General features: G+C 39.0%; 1 protein-coding gene across 1 annotated transcript in view; it reads left to right on the plus strand.

The window, feature by feature from the left end:
- Window positions 1-220: 220 nt before the first annotated feature.
- ADARB2 (adenosine deaminase RNA specific B2 (inactive)) overlaps window positions 221-19,872 on the plus strand; it is a 439,845-nt gene continuing 420,193 nt past the window's right edge. The window contains exon 1 of the mRNA XM_037156536.2: window positions 221-320. Within this exon, the coding sequence (XP_037012431.2) occupies window positions 221-320 (100 nt within the window). The remainder of the gene's footprint in view (window positions 321-19,872) is intronic.

Below are 19,872 nucleotides of genomic sequence, written 5' to 3' on the forward strand. Positions count from 1 at the left end.
GCTCAGACCGCAGGCTTGCAGCCTGGAAACAAGTGACAGAGCAATTCCAGGCACAAGGAGGGCGGGAGACCGCGTGAGTGCTCGGTCGTAAAAAGTGAGCCCGCTCCCCGATTTGCAGAAGCAGAAGCATTTAGCAGAGGCGGCGGCAGCGGCAAGAACAGCAAAGGTGAAACTGGTTGAAAAAGGATTCCTGTCCTGCTCTACTTACCGAGTTTCAGCCATGGCATCGGTGTTGGGGACGAGCAGAGGGTCCGGAGGACTCAGCAGTCAACTCAGATGCAAGTCTAAGAGGCGGCGGAGGAGGAGGTCCAAGAGGAAAGGTAAGGATCTGGTGGTCGGAGCGGAGCGCCTCCCGCTAACTCTCCTCTCTCCTCCGCGGTCCTCCGGTCTGCGGGCTTTGCCTGTTCCCAGCAGCTTCCCTTTGGAATGCGGTGGGATGTCAGCGCGGGGCAGAGCGCTTGGGAGTTCAGATCCCTTTGTAAGTGGCGGGGTCGGGGGGCGCGGCTTTTGCCAGCCCACGCGGGACAGTGAACAGAGCAGCAGGCTCAGGAAAGCGTTGTCTAAGGGCAGGTGAGGAAGAGGAGCGGGCACAGTAAGGAGCTGTTCTTTTTCCTGGAGGATGGTTCGCTCCCTGGTCACTCCAGGCCATCGCCCTGCCTCTGACCCTCTCGGAGGCAATTTAGCACCCGGTGCCAAAGGAAACGCTCACTTAAGCCAGCATTCCTAAAAACGAGGTACGAGACCTCGTGCCAGCTTCTCCATCCAAATTGTCTTGGAGGAAGGAGTGGGCAAAACCCTGGCAGTTGGCTGACACTTTCTACTGAGTTCGGTTCCCATTGTTTGTAAACACTAGGACCTATTGGGAGCGCAGGCTCTTTCCTCCTAGAGAAATAAGCACAAATTAATCCAGGAAATACAAATAGGCATCATGGCTTGTTAGTGGGGGGGGGGGGGGGGGGCACGGAGACGGGGGGAATTGCAAAGCAGAGGAGGAGAAAGAGCCGCTGGTGGCAGGTTACTACTGACACACTGCCTTGTTGGTGCCTTGTTACTGATGTTCCTGGAGATCAGCTTCCCTGAAGTTAGCAGTTCATCTCCAGCCCAGGGCTGCCACAGAGCAGCTGATGCAAAATCAGCAACTGCTCCAACTGGAAAGGCGATGTTCTCAAATGCCAGCACAGCTTGTGCACATCTTGTAAGGATGAAACGTCTCCCGCTGCTGCTGGTCCTTCCCAGATAGGAACTGATTACAGACAGCTCCTTGGTAAGAGTCTGCAGGACAAAGTTCAGCTCTTAGCATCATTTGAAAGTGAGCTGAAATTTTTTTAAGAAAGTGAATATAGAGCCCTAAAGAAAAGACGTAACTAAAAGTTGGAAAGACACACGAAAACTTCTCAGGCTTTCCAGTTCTGCTGCATGGTTAGGTTGGGCTGAGGCAGTAAAATAAACGCTCTCCTGAGAATTTTCATCTTTTCAGTGGCCGAAGATTAGTTTGTGCTGGCTTTTCTCCTAACCTCTTTCAAACAGTCCCCGGGTCCTTCGCAATTTCTTCCAATAATAGAAATTAGCCAGACAGTTTGAAGACATAATACCAATGCCACGTAGTCACTAATTACAATCACATGTCGGGATGACAGGAGCCCATAGACAACTTTCCTAAAAGATTTCAGAGCCTTTGGTTTCCAAATGGGAGTGATTTTATAATTCTAGTTTGACTGAGCTGATAAAATAAATGTCAGCCATTCACTTTGTCATCTGAAATTTCATTTTGAAACAGATCCGCTAATGTTTTCCAAAAATAACGCGAACAAAAAGTGACATGGATATTGAGAAAATCACAGAATTCAATAATGAGAATAACTTTCAAGAGGGAAAAGGAGACATTACCTTACAGACTTAAGGTGTTCAGGTTTTTCCATTTTTTGTTTAGTCTATTTAAATATTTAAAATTGAAGAGAATGGAGTAATATTTCACAATAAAACAATTTATAGAAATAAAATATATACTGATAGACATTAATGCCTTTCTCCAAATCCACTTTTTTTACTTTTGAATATTAGTCATGCTAGCTTAGGGAGCATTCATTGGGGGAAAGAAAACCAAGAAACCCAAGGGAAGATTTTATTTACTAGAAACTTAACTGTAACAATTCCAAATAAAATTTTGATATGCAAAATTGCTACACCTGGGTTATTGAATATACCAAGTCTCTTAATCCTCATAGCAAAAACTGGAGTGAGAAAGGGTAACCAGAATGATACACTAATTTCTATTATGCATAGAAATATGTGTGGGGGTGAAATTTCCTGTGGCCTATGCCGACTGCTAGCTTGTCAGGGAGGGGAGTCAGATCGAACTACTAAACATTCACTTTTTAGAGAAAAGCTAACAATGTAAATGTACATGATCGACATAAAAGAAAACATAGCAATTATAGGACACATTAAATGTTATCTGCATTTTCCTTGGAATGGATCAGGTTATGTTTAATTCCAAGTGATTACAGCTGCTTGGTTATTTTTTTTCTCTTCTACTAGGACAATGGTGAATTTAAATTATGTTCTAATATTCATGAATCTTAACATCAGTAATTGAGTAGACTAGCCTCAGCTTTTAAGCCGATCAAGTATTATAACTCTATATTCATCCTCATTTAAAATCCAGGTGTGTGTTGATGGAATTTTAGTAAGGCTGTATAGTAAGTAAGTACTAACAAAAGCTACTGACTATGAGCACAAAGTAAGGGCTCTTTTTATAGGTAAATAAGTTAAGATAAATGTTAAACTTTTTTTGCCAATGATATTTATTTCACCACTTATTCTAATGAACAAGACTCATTTTGGAAGGAGCATTGTAACTTTTGGTTTCCCAGTGCTGGGAAATGCCGTCAGCTTTCTATACGCATCCTCTAAAAGTGGCTTTGGTATTTTAATTACTGTCTTATTGCCAAAACAATTATGGGCTCTGAAATAAAAACTCTGTAGCTACAGCTTAAGTGTGGAATCAATATAATACTTTTATTAGTAAATATGATCCATAGCCTCGGAAATGAAATAGTTTCCTGTCTTAGATGTTTTTTAGTCACCATAGCATATAGGAAGCAGTATAATCTTTAAAGATCAGAAAATACATATACATATAAATCTTACCAGCCAGAGCCTGCATTCCTCTCTCAGATAAACTTTAAAGGAGGCACCCAGAGTGAACCTTCTCCCACCCACTAGTTAATTCCCTTCAGTTATTTTATCAGGACCTGGCTGTTCAGATTTTGCATCTCCTCTGTGTGATATTCTTTAGTTCAAACTTTCTTTTAGAAATTATTATAAATGATTTATATTTTCTGTACAAATAAAAATGTCAAAATTTGACTCTCGTGTGGGAGAAAAACAGACAGCTGTAAAAATACAAGAGAAATCATCTAATTTTTACACATGTGGTTTAGAAAGTCCACTAGAATCCCATGTAACATGTGGGAGACACGCAGGTTTATTCTGCTTCATTTGCATTCGGAGACACTGACAAAATGCTGGAGGCATTGGTAGTTTATAGAGACTTAGCTGCTCCCCGATCTCACTAAATGCCCACAGATCTCTTTTCTCATGGAGAAACCTAGGAACTGCTCTTTACTTCATAGTTCTGGGCAGAATTATGCATAACCAAATCTGTGTTTTGTGGTCCTGCCAGAGAGGTCTGCCCGTATTCAGAAAGAACTAAGCCTATGGACATTATAAAAGGTAAAGTGTGAGAGGCAACAGATTGATGAATCTCCCTCACGTCAGTGTTCCTCTCCCTCCTTCCCTTCCCCTCGCTCTAGACATAAATAAATACACTCTTATTTAAAAAGGTATATATTTTAACCCGGTAACAAAAGTAAATATTTAAGGTTTTTTAAATTAGTATCTGTTCCAGTGGGCAGAATAAGAGGCAATATTGATCAAAACAGTGCAGTACATAAAGAGAAAACATTTAAATTTTTATCAATTGATCTCTGAACAAATGGATTCCTTTAGGGTAAAAGTCAGAGGAATTTTGTAGGTGTATTTTTAATTATTAAGTAGTACATATATTTTGTTTCATATATTTTTGTTCTTTCTTTTATGAGTGTAGTTTTCCTAAAAGAAAATATATATTAGCATGAAATGTATCCTGTAAATAATAAATATATTTAACATGTGATTCATTAGTATACATAGTGTCTAAAATGACAGAAGCATCTGGCCATTTTTTAAAACCACTCCTTTAATGCAAACATGTCTGGACTTGGATTGAGAGCTAATACCAATTTCACTGAAAGCACAGCACAAACAGGAAGAGGGTGTTGTAAGGAAGGTGGATCGACCACTAAAACCAGGAGAGGGAAGAAACTTGGGAGAAGTATTGGAAATGCTGTATAAAAAACCACTTATAAATCAGTCTAATTGAATTTGTGTATTGGCACGTGACTTTTCTCTTTTTGAGACATTTGGCAGCAAAATAAGTTAACTCTGGAAATTTAGATATTGTTGCAGAGCGATCAGTTACACAGACTTTTAGAAAAGTGAAGACGAATTTTGGGAACACCAGTCCAAGGTGTAGCTCTGTAGAAAGTGCGCTGAGAGTCCTAGGACAGTGGGGGAACGGAGGGAGCTGAACGCTGTGAAACGTGCATAAAAGGCAGGCCAAAGGAACAGAATCAAGTAGGGAGGATGGATGACAGAGGCGTGCTTGTTGTGAAATGAAGTCCCATGAGACAGTTAATGAAATAGGAGAGCGTGCGGAGGATGGAGGTGGCGAGGCCGTGCAGCTCTGCACCCCCTACCATGCCGAACCAGCAAAGCTCCGTGTGGCTAGTGGGGACGCCGGTCTCGCACCACGGCCACGCAGCCGCTCACCCCACTCCCCTCACTCCCTGACAGCTCCGGAGAAGGGCTGGGTTCAGTGATAAAGTTAAATTGATTAAACAGTCCGCCTTCATCTAATGGTGCAGGGCTTTTTAGAATTTGTATTTACCCCTGGTTTCTGGTGACTCGTGTAGTAGCAGGGTTTTGCGATTGCTTCAAGGGCGTTAGATACAATGAGTGGACGTGAATTTAGAATAAAAAAATATGAGATTCGTGTATCCATGTCTAAATAGTGGTGATTCGGTTATTGCAGAAGTACGGTCCCAGAAGAGCACTATGTAAGGAAATGCAGAATTAGGAAATCGAACTTTTCCTTTTTGAGGGGCGGGAAAATAGCTTGTGTTCTGAAAACATCCAATGTTAAATTGAAATATATACACACATGTATATGTGTACACATACATACACAGCAAAGACAGTTAAAACATTTGAACCATTTTTATATGTGCTGCTCTTTTTTCTAAAATGCTAGAAAGTGGTCAGTGTTTTTGGAATACGAACAGTTTGGAGCAACTTATAAAACCAAAAATGATTACACTACTTTGTTATTCATCATTTAAACAGACCCTGCATTGGTGAATTGGGCTCTTAGTCACTAACTACCAAACAAGATTTCTAAAAGGATATGTTTCCACATGGTAAGCAAGATTTTAAAAGCACTTATTACCACCATTTCAAAACTAAAAGTAATAATAATGGGAATACAGCAAGTGCCAGGTGAAATGTGAAAAGCACAGATGTCCTTCACAAAACAGTCAAACTATTTGGTGTCAGCACTTCCCAGGTGGCCGTATATTACAAGAGCTACATAGCAATGCAGGGCCTGAGTTGTGGGGAAAAAAATAAGAGATTTGTGTTGTTAAGTGTCTGTAACTAGAGTAAACCTAAATTAATCTGTATCTGTTCAACAAAATGTTTTTCCTCCACTGAAATACAGAAATACATGTTGTTAAATACTTGATTGTGCAAAGAACATTGCTTATTCCTAGCTACTAATATATTATAATTCACTTGACAATGTGCCCTTATTAAATAAAGGGACATTACTTTCAAAAAGAAGGAAAATGGGTCCGTTTGAATCTCAGTCAGCATGTTAAGTGTAACATGCTCCCGTGAGCCCTTAAAACAGGAAAGGGAGATGCATTTGGAAGTTTAAAAATGTATGTCCCTGTGTTTGCCTTAACACTCAGTGCTAAGACACCCCTATTTGGAGATCAACTTCTATTTACTTGATTATTTTATTTAAAAGAAGTGGGGGCTAAGGCATCCGACTTCTTGACTTTGTGTGATCAGCCACACAGCAAATGTGGCTCCCGGAGCCCCGAGTCTCCTGCTAATTTGTGAGTGAATTCAGTTTCCCAGGAAATGCATCGAAGAATTAGCAACCTGGGGAAGGATATGTTTGCTTTTTAAGAGGTCTGTAATTTTCCCCCAAAAGAAACCTGGCCACTTGCAAAAACAGAAGGTTTTTTTCTGAAGAATAATAAATATTTGGAAATAAAGAGCTAATCAGAGTTCCTGCATCCTCTCCATACACTGTGGCTATTTAGTCATGTTTTATATTCTAGTTACAGGTATTGAGAATGAAGGACCACTAAACAATTTCACTTTGTTATTTTATTGATGGGAAGGAACACAATTAGTATCTGGTTTTGGGTAACCAAGTGTCTGGTAAATGTCATCTTTGTGTCATGAAATACATATATATGAATTCACTATGATCTCTTTTAAATTATGAAAATTACCAATAGTTAATGTTAACACTTTCAAATCTCAAAACCTAGCAGATAGGTAATATAAATGTTATACTCATGTTAAAAGAGGGGATTCCATGGTTGATTAAGAAACAGTGCTCATCAATGGAGCATTTACAGAAACAATGCAAAGGAGCATTTTGGTTTAAGACGGAACATATACTAAGGCTCAGGTGACTTGTAAATTTCAGATCATTACTTCTGAATCCCTAAGAGATGAAATTTTAAAGGCTTTTAAAAGATGTGTACACTTAAAGTGACGGGGTTGAAGGTGGCTGATGGAATTGCTTCGACGCAGAGAAGGCCGTTAGACTCTCGTGCTTGTGTAGCTGCTAATGCACTTCCAACACGAATGCTCGCTGTAGCTGGTCTGCAACCGAACAGACCCAGCTCCGGCTCCACACCTGCATGATCAGAATCTCCTGTGGGTTAGAGGGAGAAGCCACCAGTGGAGACAAAGGGAAGAATAGGACAGGTATTATTTCTGAAGTGAACTACCTGTTCACTTTAGCTAAAATCTGGTTACCTCCAGCCCACTGAGCACTTTTGTAACGATGCCCACAGAGAACTTATTTACAAGAAAGATCAAGGCTTCTTTCTGTTCCCATGACTTCACCGTTTGGATAATAAATAAAACTCATCTTGCTCAGGGTATATTAGTAAACCATCTTTCCTGGAGTTTCCACTCTATGAAGTAAATCTTAAACCTAAATGATAGCTCAACACTTCTAGGTGATTTGCACATAATAGAAAGTGTTTCTTTACTCGCCTCAACCAGGATGTGCATTCAGGAATTTTACAGATTTAATTAATCTTTGCTGCTCCATTTAGTTCCAATGAAACCTCCAATTCTTGTTTCCTACAGCCGACAGATGGAAGATCTGCCTCATCATTTTGTAATGTCTTTTGTGATTTCTCAAATATGTCTTCTCAAAGTGGCATTAAAACAGAACAGTGTTAACTCCATTCTGTGAAGCTGGGGAGCTGGTCACTACTGGAAAGCGCTCACCCAGTCAAATCTCTCCCACGATTAAAAGCAAACAAAAACCGTGCAGGGCTGTGCTGTTTCAGAGAAGCAGGACTTGAGAACCAGAATAGACTAGCTCAAAGCAGACACCCAGGACACCAAATAATTGATTTACAAATTATTGTATCAGGCTAAGTCTGTCCGAAGTACACAGATTTCCTCTGTTGCAAGTGAATGCAATATTTCCTAAAAAGTTTAATTGCTTTTGGAAAAGTGCAATTTAATAAACATGACAGAAACGTCAACAAAATAGATGTTGACCTCCTGTGCACCCAAGTCTGGCTGGGTTCACTCATCCCTGTCTATAACAGATGCTCCGCTCGCGCCTGGCTCAGAGCTGTGGAAATAGACGTGCCCTTAAAGGAAACACACGCTCTCTTTTTATTAGACTGCATTCTGACCTGAGAGCCGAAACAAAATGCGCACAAGCTCATGTATTATCTGGCATGTACAACTTAAAAATAAAAAACTTTTATAAATGTGTGTAAGAGCAAAACATATTCAAATTATACTGTTTACTATTCCTTAAGATAAATAAAAATATGCAGGGCCTAATTTAACCTCAGACATGAAGATATTATATTTGTGCTTCAACTCTAAATATTAACACTGTACATGTAATGTGTAAAGGACTGTCCAGATTCTAACAGAATTCTAACAGAAAGTGATTTTTTCATTCAAAACATACAGTTCAAGGAGAATGTTTTTTTTAATCAGCTTGACTCCATGCTGCTAATTTTCTTTCTGAAGAAGAAACAATTTTGAAATAAAAATCATTGCTACATCCCTGAGAAAAATACCACAATAAACAGTAGCTTTATTTTTTTAAAAAACCTTGAAGACAGGGTAATGGGAAATACATGAACTTAGACAGCCTTTGAAAGATATTGAACTAAGAAATACAGTTCTGATGTGCGGTAAATATTATTCTAGTCCTAACACCACTCACCTCCAAGAACTATAGACGAAAAGCTGTTCAGCACTGAGTGAAATTAAGGGAAACAATTACTCATTAAACATTTAAAATGACAAATTTATTCACTTTAGATTCAACACATTTGAGAGTTCATATAATTTTATGTTATTACTTGAGGTTTTGTCCAATTATTTTAAGGAATAATTTTGGCTTTTATATGTAGATAATGAATGAAATTCAAGCCATTAATAATTACATGTGTGTGTGTTTTATAGATCCCTAAAATGTGCATACAACATATAATGATGACAAATTCAGGCATTTATTAAAATAATGAAAACTGAAATATTAAAAGATTCTCTAACACTGGAATAGCAGAAGTCTAATATATACTTATTTTAAGTAAACATTTAAAAACTTATGTAATAAAAAATGTCTTTTGGCCTAAACGTCTGAGAGCACAAATGCCTTAAGAAATAGTGAAAAATGGCCTTGGCTTATTATGGTAGCTCTTTTTGGTATTACATAAAAACATTAATTGTAAAAGTTTAAAACTTTTTAAAATTTTCTCATAGTTTACACATAGAAGTGAAATAAATCTTTTTTGTCTTTGATATTAGTAAAACATAATCTGCCCTCTTACATCATAAAACAACAGAGAAATAAAAACCATGGTGGTACAAAAGGGTTTTAATTGGAGGCAGGATGTAGGTTAGAGAGACAGAGATGGAGAGAAGCACCAGAGAAGGGCGGGAAGAAGAGGGATCAATTCAGAAGTCCCTTCCTGTGCTCTGTTCAGAGTCCATCTTCCTGCATCATGTGCCTTGTATCTTCCAAACAGAAGGGGCTCTTGATTTAAAAGTGTAGGGCATGCAGAGAATAAGCATCATAGATGGTAGGTAGAAAATAGACAGGGGGAGGTTAAGAATAGTATGGGAAAGGTAGAAGCCAAAGAACTTATATGTATGACCCATGGACATGAACTAAAGTGGGGAATGTGGGTGGGAGAGGGTGTACAGGTAGAGGGGAATGAAGGTGGGGAATGGGACAACTGTAACACCATAATCAATAAAATATGTTTAAAAAATAAATAAAAGTGTAGGGCATTCTATCTAACTCTGAACTGTTTGCAATTTTGCCTTAAACATTATATGTATATTCAGATAAGGACTGATTTGATGTGTGTAAGTACCATTTATTCATTTGCAAATACATCTCCTTGGGTGCCTGCTATGGGCTACGTAAGCAGCTAAGGACAAAAAAACATGAAAAAAAGTTAGCAGGACCCTTCCCTCTGAGCTTGGATTGCATATGTGGATACAGACATATGTAAAAACTTCATGAATCCAGCACAGTATTAGGTTCTTGGGAAATTCTTTTAAATACAAAATATTGTCATTTTTTTACAAAATTGAATTTCCATTGTATTTATTTTATTATTCCAGATGAAACCCCTGCATAAAAACTAAGTCATTAAACTATAAATTCCTCAAGATTTGAATGCTTTATTTCCTCCGGTGTCAGAACCTAAAGCTGCTCAATTAAAACCTATTGGAAAAATTGATTTCTTTTTTGAAATAAAAATTGCTTCAAGAAATGACCAGAACAATGTAGTAGAAAAGGACACTTTCTAAAAAGAGTATGTACAGATCCTATGAGCTGTAGTAGTTGACATAAGAAACACACAAGGTGGGGACATACCTGGGGATGATGAGAACACAGGGCAAATGTGGCTTCTCTAGTTCTTGTTTTGCAGAATTGTCTGCAGGTCCAACAGGCAGGCATTGCTGTGTGTGTGCAGTGACTGCCCAAGAATGGGGGCCCCGGTGAGATGTGTGCTCCCAGAAATGAGCCCAGGGGCACCACATTGTAACCATCAATAAACCGCTGCTATAGAATTATCAGACGTAGATGGCAGATTTATAAAGGACACTGTCTGGTATATCTTCAAGTCATTGCCACATGAGGTTGGATTTATTCACTCAACAAGCATTGATGGAACACCTTTATGTGTCAGCCACAATGCTAACTGGCAGTGATAAAGCAGTAAAGAAAGCTCTCAAAATGCTCTTTGAAAGAGCCAGAAAGCCCATCTCAACTTGGCTCTGTTGTCCATGTGGAAGAGACAGTTTACAAAGCCTCCTTCAGAAGGTTCTGGAGGCACACTTCTGTTTTCCAAACTGACCGCAACGATAGTTGGGCACTCATGGAAAGTGGATGGATGAGATGAAACATGCAGACTCAGACAAATCCCAAGGTTGCTGCTCAGTGAGCAGCCCTTTGGAGCCTGGTGCCCCTCCCCTTGACCCTGGCAAATTCTTCTCAGCCTCTTTCTCCTGAGTCTCCAGCTTGGGCATGCCGGCAAGCCTTCTCTTGCCTGGTGTGCCCACCTTGTCTTGAATCCCCCACACCTGTAACTGGTGTTGCACTCCTCCTTTTAGAAAAGTCCGGGCACTTCCCAAATACTCAGCCACCATCTTGCTTCCTGGTTCACAAAAATTCACCTCCCTCTTCATTGCCAAGGACAACCATCGTGTGGGTCTATGTAATACAAAACTCTAACACCAGGCCAAGAAAAGCAAGTAAATGCAGCATCTAACTTGTGATGTAGCTTGACATTCTTTACAACCTAGAACAGCAATCTCTGCCTAGACATCATGGAAACTAGGACATAGAGTGGCATGTTCATTCAATGTATGGACATAGGATACCTCACGAAAAAGATGAAAGTCACTGAACTTTTCCCTTGTGTCTATGTAGATAGCATGTTTCTTGCTCTTTCTTACTTCTTACCTATTAGGCCTATTAGATAACTTTAAAATAATATTTATCTCTTTCTCTCTCCCTCTCTTTTCCTCCCTCCCTCTCATTCTTCCCCTCCCTGTCCTTCTCCCCCTCTGTGTCCATCTATCTCATGTACATTAAGCAGGACACATGTAGAACCCACACCAAATGTGCAGCACTAAAACCTAAAATTCTTTGGTGCATATGACTTACTTGGTCTACTCACTTTGGCAGCATTAATGCTGGCTATAACCAGTAGTTCTAAATAATTATCTGTAGTTATACTTAGGAATGTTTCCAAACTTGACCATCAGGGAAACAATAAAAGTAAGAGTCAATAAAATTGAACCCATGCAATGAATTAAATGCTTCATACCCTTTGTATATATTTATGCATAATACCTTATGAATTCTAGAAGCAGGAACCTGACATCAGCATTGTTACTTCTTCACTAGGACTGTTTTATCCTTAATCCACGCGGTTAAAGAAACTATCTTCCCTCTAGACTCATCTGGACTGTCCTTCTTTTGCTGTTCAGTCTCAGTTGATCCTTTAAAGTGTTTCCCAAGATGGCCTTGACTGTGACTTTCTACTCTGAAATGTAATTTCCTTATATCGGGGTTCTTACCACTAATATCAAAAACAACCTCTATATCTGAAAATAGTCAAATTTCACATGCAGATGCAGAGACATTGCTACGTGGTTTATCCTCCTGTAGTTTCGCAGGAAGAGATAACTTCCTAGTTTAGGTTGATGTGAAAAACAAACCCCAGAGTTGTTGGAGAAAAAAATATATAAGACGTTACATAGCATTTCCCAGGTGACATTCCTGGACACTCTGGTCCAGGGATGGAGGACATAGAGTTTACTTTATATCACAGGCAAAGTGTGTGAATGAAACAAATAGGAGACCAGAAGTGTCTGTTTTTCAGAGTGTTGGCCTCACCCAAAAGGCTAACAAACACAAGGAGGGCAAACTCTAAAATGGTCATGTAGTTGAGACTGACTGCTTCAGTGTTCTCAACAAGCTTCTCTTGATTAGTCAAGTGCAAACCAGCAATGATGAGGCCACTCAACCAACTGCCCATTTGGCCACAGGCAATAAGAGTTAAATCTCAGTGACTAAATTTATTGAGCCCTTTCCCTGTTCTACTCCTGACATTTGTCTTTGGTACACCATTTGTTTATCTATAAACTAGGAACAATACTTGAACTATAGGATTGTGACATATCTTTTCATCTATATGTCACGTACATATATAAACATATATATTCAGGCAGGAAATAACAGAATCTCATATTTAGCTGACTTATAGATAAGCTTGTAGGGTTAAATTCAGAATAGGAGATGTTTTTGCACTTACTCATCTAGGTTAACCATACAAAAAGTCTAGACAGACAGCGTATTAGTCTTCTCGGGCGGCCGTAACAAAGTACCCCAGACTGGGCAATGTAAGCAATGGAAATTCATTGTCTCACAGTTCTGGAGGCTGGAAGCTGAGATCAAGCTGTGGCAGGGCTGGATTCTCCTGAGGTATCTCTCCTGGATGTGTAGATGGTTGTCTCCTGCCTGTGTCCACACATGGTTGTCCCTCTGTGTGTCTGTGTGCTGATCGGCTCTTATGAGGACACCAATCAGATTGGATTAGGGTTACCCCAGCAACCCCGTTTTAACTTAATCACAAATTTAAAGATCCCTTCTCCTAGTATAGTTACATTCTGAAGTCCTGGGGGTTGGGAATTCAGCATATGAACTTGGGAGCAGGGAGACACATTCAGCTCACAATAGACGAAAAAGCAAAGTTCTATTCACCTTTAGAGATGTTTCTTAAAAATGAAAGCATGCTGTTAGGTTATGTCCTCTTTCCAGATATATCATCTCTACCTTAATAACAGCCAGAAAACTCCTAAGTTTCACTTTCATCACTATAATATCTCTAGTATATAAGCCCTAGTATCTCTAGTGGATGAGAAATACTTACAGAATTGGACTAGCATCAGATTTGAATAAACAATGTCCAGAAATTTTTCTTTATTATTTTGTCATGAACACTGCCATCTAACATCATGAAACTACGTGAATTTTGTTGTATTTTGGTTTCCTCCTTTCCTGACCCTCTGAAGATCCCCATTTCCAGTTAAAGCAGCAAGAGCTATGATAATTCTAAGGAGGGTTCCTTTCCACGGTATAAATGCTGTAAGGACCACTTCCACCTCCCTACTCTTTTTCCAACTGAAATAAAATTAGTCATGTACTTTTGTTATCGGGAAGAAAAAATATCCTAGGAGAATATTCGTTCAACATCTCTACCCTTCTGGACAAGGTAGAGAGACCCAAAGAGATCAGTAGCCACTTTGAAGGCTAGATAGTCCTCTGGTCTTCAAACAGATGTTTTGGGTAAGAAGGGCCCATCATCCTGGTGTGGAATTGAACACGTAGGCACAGAAAGGCTATCATGAGAGTATAGGCCCCTGGAAGGAGGGTCTTTCAAGGTGAGGGTGCACAGAGGCAAGAATAAGTCTTCTCTGGGCAATGTGGAGTTCACTGCCACTGAAGGGACACCCGTAGAAACGTATCAAAAGATGTGACCAATGCCTGCAAAGCTATGATGTGAAGCCAGGATACAGAAGGGCTCATAGGAAAGTCTGGGCTTCCCATTCTCAGGAAGATGATAAATAGGGTGAGAACAGCTAATAATACCTGAATGAGAATACATGTGTGTCTTAGGTGAATATGTGTATGTAGTTGTGATTATATACATATGTGTGCATATTTATATGTCTGTATACAGGATCTGGCACAAATAACTCACCTTTTTATTACTAACTCTTTCATTATAAAATTATAAGCATGTAATTTTTTAGCATAACCATATCACACTCAAACACACCATATGACATTTTAGGTGAAATGTTCTAATTAAAACTATAAATCATTACACCCATATTATTACCCTACCAACCACACTCAAGCAGGCATTACCTCTGCTGGACCCTGCATATCTTTCATTGTGCTTTCATTTGTTTAACCAGCATCAGTAACACAGTTTTCTTATTCAAAGGCTAAATAAACCTTAGACTGTGGAATCAACTCAGACATTCAATGTGTTCATTTTTCAGATAGCTACATAATGTATATTGAACTCCAAAGTAAATATTCATTATTGTACAAGTTAAAATATTTAAGAATTACCCTGGCTGGTATGGCTCAGTAGGTTGAATGCTGGCCTGCAAACCAAAAGGTCACCAGTTTAATTTCCAGTCAAGCCAATGCCTGGGTTGCAGGCCAGCTCCCCAGTGAGGGGCACGTGAGAGGCAGCCACACATTAAAGTTTTCATCCCTTTCTTTCTCCCTCCCTTCCTTTCTCTCTAAAAATAAATAAAGTCTTTTAAAAACATTTTAAAATATTTAAGAACTACTATGGATTAAAATTATAGGGGAGGAAAATTTTAATTCGATTTCTCAGTAAACAAGTAGAAAAAATAGTGTGTTGCTCTGCTATATATACACAGCACCTACACAGACAACACCATCCACAGAAAGCCTATATGAGCCCATGATTCCTTGTGATATTCAAATTAGTTAACATTTTGCAATGAAAATAAAACTTATTGCTCATTCAGTAAAATCCTGGAACTAAATTGGAATGTTATAAAATGTTCTCTTCAGATTTAAATACACTTTGTTGGTTGTTGTGCATCTGGATATAAAACGAAAGCATTTGTATGACCTTGTGTGTGACTCTGTGTGTTTGTGTACAGGATATTTCTCATCCACTTTTATGCATAAACGATAAGTTTAATGTTCCAATTTCCTAGATTAAACCAGCTTAGATTGTGTGCTGGCAATACAAAGTCAAAATCAAGTTGAAGCCACAGGTAAACATGTAGTTCTGCTTAAATCACTGAGTAAATAATGAAAAGTGGATTACAGAAACAAATTTGGGTTGAGAAAAGTCAAATAGGACATCTGAAGTCACCATATGATGATGATCCTGGAATTGTCAACTTTAAAACAAAACAGTTAAATAATGAGACCCTCTTGAGAAAACACTCTGTGCTCCCAAACAGAACACAGGGGTATTAACAGTAAGGAGAATATATGCAACTCATTGCACACAAATTGACTAAAATTGCTCTTCCCATCTGTTCAAAATCTTCTTTATAAAATCACTTTACATAAACACACACAGATAGGATTTCCAAGTTTTTAAAAATTCCTTTGTAAACAAATCACTGATTCTCAATGACATTTTATTTAAAACAGGCCAGTGAATCCCAGCCCATTACTCCCAGAGAGGGTCCCTTGTGCCACTGAACTTAGAGAAGAGAGTGAACTGAGCAGATTTCTTTAGACCCCTCCTGCTTGGTTTTATAGACTGAAGGAAGCTCCAGACACAGAGCTGGAACAAGGGAAGAGCTGAGGGTGGATCAAAATACAGATTCCATCCCTTACATCCCGAGGGAAAGAAGCCTGTGACCCAGAGCCGGGTCTAATGTGAGTGCAGTGTTTCAACATTACACATGGGATTCAGGTTGCATATGGTAGTGAGAATGTCCTGCTTAAGTGGACTTTTGTGAACTTCCCTGCTGAAAGAATAATAATGAATGAAAAATTTTATTTGTATAAATGTCTTCTAACTCCCTATTTATTTATAGTAGAAATTGTTCCTAACCTGAGTGACCTAAAGTGTGTGTTTGTGCAATTGTGTGCCTGTGCACTCCATGTTACAAGTATAGAAACAGCAGAACCAGGGCACTTAGTATAAATATAATCTTTCCAGACAAAAAAAATGCACAAGCAAATTTAGGAAATACTTTGATATTAAGCTTGTGTTATTAAAGTTTATTTTTAATACTTGCTCTTTCTGAATTCTTTTATATCATCATTAACATACATTTGGTCTTAAAACACACAGTAAACTTACATCTCTTGCAATATTTTGCTTCATTTCCTTTGTTGCCTTTATTTTTTAAGTAACTTTCATTCTTTCTACAAGCTGAATAATAATGAATCAATTGCTGTACTAGTTAGTCTTTGTGCTGAGGTAAGTCCCGCCAACCAAACAAGGTTGAATCTTGGTTGAAAATTAAATTCATTTATTAATACCCTCCTTTCTTTCATTTGAGCAAGTGCTAATTTCACTTTTAGTATTGATCATTGTATTCCTCATAAAGTTTTACAATGGTATTGTATTTTTGGAATCATTTGCATCAAAGCAATGGGAAGATCAAATAGTGTTCAATGTAGATTCATTTAAAGAAAAGTAATGGATGCCTTGGCTTAAACTTTTTGATAACTTTGCAGGTAGAACCATCTGTACTAATCAAGTGTCGCCAACATAGCCAGGCACATTGCAAGTTTATAAAAGTCAGCCTGGCTAGGTGGCTCAGTTGGTTGGAGCACTGTCCCATAAATCCAAAGGTTGCAGGTTGAATCCCTGGTTGATCTCTCTCTCTCTCTCTCCCCTTCCCTTCCTCTCTTTCTAAAATCAGTAGACATAAGCTTGGGTGAGCAAAAATAAAAGAACAATAAATATGCTGTTCATTTCCTTGTCTGTTGTACTACTTCCTTTTATTTTTCACTGTTATATTAGTTTCTGCCCGCAATTTTTGCTCTAAGTGGACTGTCAGACTTTCACTAGTTGTTTCTTAACGATGGTGATCACATGCTCAGAGAGTGCAGTAACCTGTAATGTGAGATTAATTAGAAATAATGCCCCATTCCACTCCACGTGAATCCTGATTTAGACAGTTAATCATACAGTCACATGCCTCGTAACGTGTGAAACGAAACTAAATACACACATTATTATTTCAATAAATATTCAAACCCCCCTGAAGACATTTTCTCTCCTGTGTTATGTTTTCCTAAGCTATGTTATATTTCTGGGATTAATGTTTCTGTTTTATATTTTTCCAATTTTCATTAAAATATAATACAGCATTTAATTTTTTTAAACATTTTTCACATGCCACCTGGAATCAGCTTGAAGCCACCCTTAGCCTGAATCTGTACTGGGAGAGCCTGCAAACGTTTCTGAGACAGGCTCCCTCAGTGGGATGTAAGGGGAAAGCCAGTGCAGTGAGCCAGGCCTCTGGAGGAAATAGGAGCTGCCTGCTGGGAAGGCAGACGCAGCAGGATGCTCAGCACCCCACCGCATCCCAGCACGGCCTTGTTACCGCCCACCCGCCGCCCACACACAGCCTGATACAAAAGGCTCCAGTGACTGGACTTAGACCCCACTGTATATACATGCTGATGTAGTTTCTGCCCTCAAGTCGCTAAGCAATGAGGCCAATCTGTGCCTGCAAATGAGAAGCGCTCAGATTTTCCAAATGCAAAACCAAGACCAAAGCAACGCAAAGGCACAACCAAATTCCAGGCACAGTCGCAGGGAATGTTGCTTTGTAAAACCTGTGCAGTGAGGCCCTGTCCCCTATCCTGTAAGAAAAGAGAAAGGACATGAATAGAATAGAATAACAAAACACACTTATTGGAGTATTTTAGGAGTGTTCTCAAATCCATATGTCCTGATATGAATTAAGAAGGCATAGGTATGTCTCACCATTATTCAAGGTATGTGTAAACTTTAGGGTTATTTTCTAGACTTTTTAATATAATTAGCATTTTATAGAAATATTCTGTACACTAGATCCTTCGTATCTGTAAGATATACATACTCAGAGATTTGTGAATCCTAAATCTGGTCATTTCTTCTATGGAATGGAGTGCAATGCAGGGAGGAAAAATTCCCAAATGCAGTTCTATGCAACAATGCATCTATGCAAGATGCATTTTACTTTTTGTTTGTTTTTAATTTCAGGATGTTGTCATATATTTAAATTTAACAAATTTTTTTATTACAAGGCTTCTTGGAGCCAGCACACATCAATAACACACAAGGTAAGGAGAAGCACACAGCATTTCCCAAACTTATTTCAACCTCAAACAACTTTTTGGGACAACATGAGCCTTAACATGAGCCTTCTCTTAATATGATCCTTCAGTAAAATAAGGTTTAGGAAATGCCCCAAAAATTGAGTGTCACCAAACATTTTCACTGGCTTCTTCACGACAGGATCTGCTACTAAGTAATCTGTTACAATTTTGAATTCATCTCAGACTTCTATTTTCTTCCTAAGAACTGTAATATTTTCAGAACTTTTAACACCTTTAATACTGTCCTCCTACCATATTGGACAAGTGCCAATCTGGTTTAGGTTTCTTTTCCATTTTCTGTTCAGAATCTAAGTCACCTGCCGGGGGAAACCAGAATGGATATCAGTCATCTTGTCCCTGAAGCCCAGGAAGTAGAACTTGGGTGTCCACCGGAAAAGGATACAGCACCAGGGAGATGGGTATGGAGGGGCTTCTGCAAAGCCTAACCCACAGCTCACATTCCTTGGTGGACACGTCATTGCCCAGGAAGGTGACCAGAGTTTGGCCCAGCAGCTGGGGGAGAGGGGGCAGCAGTGATGGAGGTATCCAGCCTCGTCGTCCCAACAGTTCTGGGACCATCCCGAGCACCTGCTTCTTTCCTCAGCTTCTCCAAACTCTGTCCACTCTAGGAGTCTTCTCTGATTTCTGATAGGTGCTTTTTTTTTGCTTAAAACTAATGGGTTTAATTTCAACTGCTTATACATTAGAAAAGCCTGGGTTTTTTTCAGAACCTTTTAAAAATAATGGGACAAGACAAAAGTGGAACACAAACTGCAGAGAAATCCGTTTTGGGTCATGGGCTGGGTCACCCACCAGTTCAGATATTTCACTTCTGTCCTGCAGTTTGTGCATCATGATTCCTTCCAGTTACTACCTTTCCTAGACATGTGGGGCCCATTTTCTTCCACAATTTAAAAAAGAACTACATTATTACATGTATTATGAAATAATCTTGAAAGTTTCTCAATCAGTGAACCAAAATCCATTATTCATACAGTAAAATTGACTCTAAAAATGAATTTAGTGTCTTCTGTTTTAGTCTTAAACTTCCTTACTTTCAAAAAGAATAGTGTATAATGAGAACAAAAGACAGATACAGTGAAACTTTGCAAACTGAGATACACTTCCAAATTGAATTTAAAATTTTTGAGAGATAATATGACTACTGAGCATTAAAGCACCGAGCTTCCTGGCAGCCAAAACAAAAAGGGAAACACAGTGAGTTAGAGACATCTTGTTCTCTAATAAGAGCAATCACACCAGGTGTCAAACCACAGGAGGGGAAAAAATTAGGTGATTTGACTCAGGAAAATATAAGAGCAGATGTAACTAATTGGATATTATGGTTATAAAAGAAACTCATTAGGTTTCAATGAAGCATCTGGTTTTTACGTAGCTGGTTCTGATGGACTGTTCTGTCAAAACCAGCTTGAAAATGTGTACCCACGTGGCTGAAGAAGCTCATGGTCTTCATTGGGTCATTTCATACAGTTCAGGCTGCCATGGTTATATCAAGACCATAAAGGCAGGTATGCATCTTCCTGTGGCAGGAGGGTATGTATCCA

The sequence above is a fragment of the Artibeus jamaicensis genome, unplaced genomic scaffold (assembly GCF_021234435.1).
Source record: "Artibeus jamaicensis isolate MK-2021 breed Jamaican fruit bat unplaced genomic scaffold, CSHL_Jam_final contig_426, whole genome shotgun sequence".
NCBI lineage: Eukaryota > Metazoa > Chordata > Mammalia > Chiroptera > Phyllostomidae > Artibeus > Artibeus jamaicensis.